At 40.1% G+C, this 4,893-nt stretch overlaps 1 protein-coding gene across 2 annotated transcripts in view; it reads right to left on the bottom strand.

Moving 5' to 3' along the window:
• Positions 1-4,893, bottom strand: part of ugp2b (UDP-glucose pyrophosphorylase 2b) — a 31,985-nt gene that overhangs the window by 4,076 nt on the left and 23,016 nt on the right. For both annotated transcript variants that reach the window (XM_035663190.1, XM_035663188.1), the window contains exons 6-7: positions 2,787-3,084; positions 2,169-2,366 (exon numbers count right to left, since the gene is read on the bottom strand). In XM_035663190.1, coding sequence (XP_035519083.1) covers positions 2,169-2,366; positions 2,787-3,084 — 496 coding nt within the window. The remainder of the gene's footprint in view (positions 1-2,168; positions 2,367-2,786; positions 3,085-4,893) is intronic.

The following is a 4,893-nucleotide window of genomic DNA, read 5'->3' on the forward strand; positions in this document are numbered from 1 at the left end:
TAACTCAACTGATTAAGCATTTACTCAAACCTTTCCTTCATGTTAATCCAAGCAGCTCAGTTATTGCTGCCTCACAATTTTAATTTCTTTCAACAACTCTTTGCTTCTTTAAAAAGAAATGTGTGTGAAAATGAACTGTATGCAGACCTGAGGGAATCCGAGCTGGACAAAGCAGCTCAGGACACAAAGTAGAATGAGAGGCAGCTCACAGAAGTGGCATTTGAAGTAAAATATTTGTGAAGGAAGTAAAACTTTAGTATTTGTTGTCTCTCTCATGCCATCCCACACACAGCTTAAACTGCCGCCCAAGTAGATGCAGAGAGGTGACCAGAAAACTGGATTGGTTTGAAGCTCCTTTTCTCTCCTTTGTATGCAAAACCCTCACGTGACAACAAACGGCTCAAAAAAGTTGAGCAGTGCAGGACGGCAGGAGCACAGAGAGGATTTAAAATATGGGTTTCCTCTGAAAGCGGGGTTTATTTAGAGGCGGTGGTCTCTGTAGAGGAGAGAGGTGCACGTTATCTCCCTGCTCTGCACAGATATGTTTTCTAACACGACAGGGTGGACGCGGTAAAACAGGATGGATGGAATTATTCTGAGAGGTGGGCTGATTATTGACCATTATTGAAGCCAATTGTTTCATCTGAACTATTGCACACTCAGACGTCCTGGTGTGGTCCTTCTTTGAATCAGCCCCCTCAAGGCTTCAGGCTCATACATGGATGATCCAACAGCGGGCTATTACGAGGACATTTATGAGTCATTTCACTCCGATGGGCTCTATAATTCATCGGGAGGGAATGAAGAGGAGGAAGCATAAAGACTGGAGCATATTGAAAGACGGCACAACTCAGGAGCCTGAAAGTATTCCTTATATTATAAAAATGACTGAGGTACTGAGGCAGACAAAAACAGAGACAACAGTGCCCTCCAAACATCCCCCATTTGCTCTTAATTCTAAACTACAGTTCCCACAATGTGGGGGATTAACAGGAAGTATATTGTTGCCATAGACTCAGTGAGTTAGCTGTGGGCTACAGCTTAAGCCTGTTTTTTTTTAAGCCTGTATTTGTTTACATTTTCACAAAAGATATGCCGAATTCTCTATTAGCAGTTCCTGTTTGTAATGCAACCGTGGATGATCTAAGTGGATTTATGGGCATTTATTCTTGGACATCTGTGGGAAGTCCAACTGAATTTAAAATATGTGTATCATGTGTGCGTGTTCAGCGTGTTCAGATTTGAGTCTCTGTCTCTGAGAATAAAAACATTCTGGCAGATTGCAGCAAATGGGCACTAAAGGATTTAAAGAACCTTAATTGCCTCCATGAGCTGTGTTTCACAGCCACTGTTGCTGCTGCTGACTGTGTTGGTGATCAGGCCACATCATAGGGCCAAACTACAATAACTAATTTCCTGTTGTTCTTAGAACACTGATAAGAAACTGTCCCTTTCACCTCGCATTGTCTTTGCCTCACGTCGACTCCCGGGGAGGCGTGCCTCGCGGTTTGAAAACCTCTGTACTAGAAGATTTATTTAGTTGTTGACATAACAAAGTCAAGGCTCATGTTTGTTGTCCTGATGGATGCTGTTATAAAACCATGTTCATCAGACTTAGTCACCAATATTTTTGTAATGTAGCTGTGAACATATTTTCACAGTAATGATGGCCATATGGGACTGAAGCCACTCCTCAGAAATAACTTTAAGCCTCAGTTCTTTGTGTTCTGAATCTTTACCCATTTGTTCTATTGTTGTTTTGACACAAGGTCTTTACCACTAATGTAGGACCAAATCCTTTACTAATCATTCTTGGCTGTTTCTGTACTTCAGCAACTCTTCTTCTTATTCCCTCGTCCCAGCAAAAAATCAATATACATGTTGGAAGAAAATGACTGTCCCAACCATTAACAGGGTGTGATTATGAAGTCTTTTCTTTGCCTTTATTATATTTATATATCTTTCCCTCAGTTTGTTTCCTTGTTTTTTATTTTTCTTGTGTCAGTGGATACTTTCATAACACATCCTTTGGCTTTAGAATCATAAAACTGAGCAACAACTATTATCTGTAATAAAAACCAGAACTGTTCTGTTATTTGGTGTTGCCTATGCCTCATTCCTAAGTGTGTGTGCGGTTTGTGTAACTTCCCAGTCCCCTTTTCACTCACCTTGGGGTTGACTATAATCTCTAAGTCCATTGCTTTCTGTTCCTGCAGCCTCTTGATGGCAGCCAGAGAGATCCACAGGTTGTTGGTGTTGAAGATCTTGAACTTTGAAACTGATTTGAATTCGTCCACATGGTCTTTGGGGACCTGGGCGATCTCCAGCAGACGCAGTTTTCCGTCATACTGGATCAGAGTGCCACCCTGAGGATCAGAATAAGCTATTATAGACGCATTCAATGTGTGTAAATGAGTGACTTTAAAGCTCAACACAAACATTCCTTGTTTTCCCTGACAAATGTAATGTATACAACACCGCTGAGTACAGAAAATATGACTAAAATAGGAAAACAAAAACAACGGTGATCAATTTCACCCATAGCAATGTTACAGGAGATCTATTTATTCCATACAAAAAGATCACTTCTGTTTATTTCTGTTTATTGGATATGATAAATACACTATTTTGGTTGCATTAGTACACAGATGTGTTACGTATATAAAGAAACGTTGCAAAATAATTCCGTATTAACTGACATTCATCTGACCTGAACTTCACAACCATGTGTAAAGAAACCATGGATCCGCCATGAATCTACAAAGAGCCGCTCCTCCTCCACATACCTTGACGTCTGCGCGCGTCTTATCCGTCACCTCCATGATGAACTCGCACCGCTTGCCGTTGGGCTGGCTGACCAGGTGGTGCAGGATGTGGAGGTCGACCGTGGCTCCCAGGTTGTCAATGTTGGACACGAAGATGTACTCCTTGCCCTGCGCGATCAGCTGGTCCAGCAGGCCCGAGTTGTAGAAGCTGGCGTAGATGTCGCCGTGTCCTGGAGGGTACCAGCCTTCTGTGTTTTGCCCATTCATGCTCAAGTTCGTGGACACGGGGAGGAGGGACTCTTTATTGATGCGAGGGTACCTGAACAGAAGAAAAAAGTCCACAATGAGATCAGGTATTTGTGTGTTTTATATTCCCTTTTTTGATATTGTTGGTTTATAAACACAAATATCTAATAACTCACTGTATCGTATCCATCCCAAAAATGTTTTTAGCGTAAAATTAAATCAAACATCGGAGTCGAAGGTCCAGTGTTTAACATTTAGGAAGATTTATTGGCAGAAGCGCAATATTATATTTCATTATTAGAGCCATTTTTATTTATTTATGTAGAAGTTTCTCCGACACGCTTGGAAGGCTGAGCTCTACTTAATGGTTGCAATCGGCAACTTCACCACTACATGCCACTAAAACCTACCTACCTCCTTTGAATTGAAGGAGCATGGAGCAATAGAGCTGATTTTAATTAATTTAAGTCCAGACATTTTTCTGTGTGTTTTTTCACTACAAGTTGCACCTGTGATTATTTATATATCTATTGTTAATATAAGAAGTCAGTTTCTGCAGACCACTCTACATGTCTGAAAAGGTCATATGGTAACATGAAATATTGGATACTTAAATAAATACTTATTAACTGTAATGATAAAATATAACATTCAAGTGTCTTTTTGTTTTTGTTGACACCCTATGAACAGTTTTCCTCTTTCTTTTGGCACATAAAAGGTCTCTATCTCTCATATGTGATTAGGTTTGTAGCTATAATAGAGATGAAATTACTTATCTCACCTGCTGCATAGCTGTAAATCTCAGACTGTACATGTTAAGTAGATAAACAACACAAAGAGAGAGAGAAAAAAAAGTGTAAATCCATTGTAACTTTGCAAAAAGTAGCAAGAAGCCAGGTGCCGTGGAAATTTCCTCTTTTCATTCCGCTGTAGGACTTCAAACCACACTGTCAGAAAGTTCACTTTTTAAGTTTTTTCCAAGAAGGCAGATGAGGCAACAAGCCATCATTGCTTTACGCATTTAACTGATCAAAGGGTTTCTAAGAAGGATCTGCGTCAGGTTGCGTTAACAAACCTCATCGCGAGGAACAGCACCGAGTGGGAGCTGGCTGTGTTTTCTGTCAGTTTGAGGATGAGTGCAGATGAGCTGGTCAGGTGAGAGGATCTGCACAGTGGAGGCACGGAGGCCTTTTTAACGGAGGTTTAATTCTAGCTGACTGTTCTGGGAAGATGTTTCAGATGAGTGGTTTTGATATGAGCTCATGGACTTCAAAGATTTTAATTGTTTTTCCTGTCTTGGATCCAATATTTCTGCCTCAGAAGGAACAGTAATTCTTTCCAAGGTACACACGAAAAGGAACATACATCTTATCAAAGAATCACTTGGATTTTTTTTTTACATCAGTATCAGAAGCAATAATTTATCTAAGCTTTTTCTCATGCCTCCTCCTAGAGTTACAGTAGAGGAGGGCTACTATTCTTTATTGTTTTGTTAGTTCAAACAAGGAGCTGGTTTTATGGCTATATTTTCCAGGAATTGGTTTGAATGGAAAAAAAACAAACAAAGACAGACACAGTGTTAGAGACCTTTATTTAAATGAACTCTGACCTCTCATTTCCAAGAGTTAAAAGTCCAGTGTGTAACAATTTAGGAGGATCTATTGGCAAATGCAACATAATATTCATAGGTATGCTTTCATTAGTGTATAATCGCCTGAAAATAACAATTGCTGTGTTATCTTAACCTTAAAATGAGCTGACTTTTTAACTACAGAGGGAGCGGGTCCTCTTCTACAGAGTCTGCCATGTTTAACTGCCATGTTTCTACAGTAGCCCAGAATGGACAAACCAAACACTTTGCTCTAGATAAGGCCTGTGTTTC

This window comes from Morone saxatilis, unplaced genomic scaffold (assembly GCF_004916995.1).
Source record: "Morone saxatilis isolate NCDOM2014 unplaced genomic scaffold, NCSU_SB_2.0 Contig19, whole genome shotgun sequence".
Lineage (NCBI taxonomy): Eukaryota > Metazoa > Chordata > Actinopteri > Moronidae > Morone > Morone saxatilis.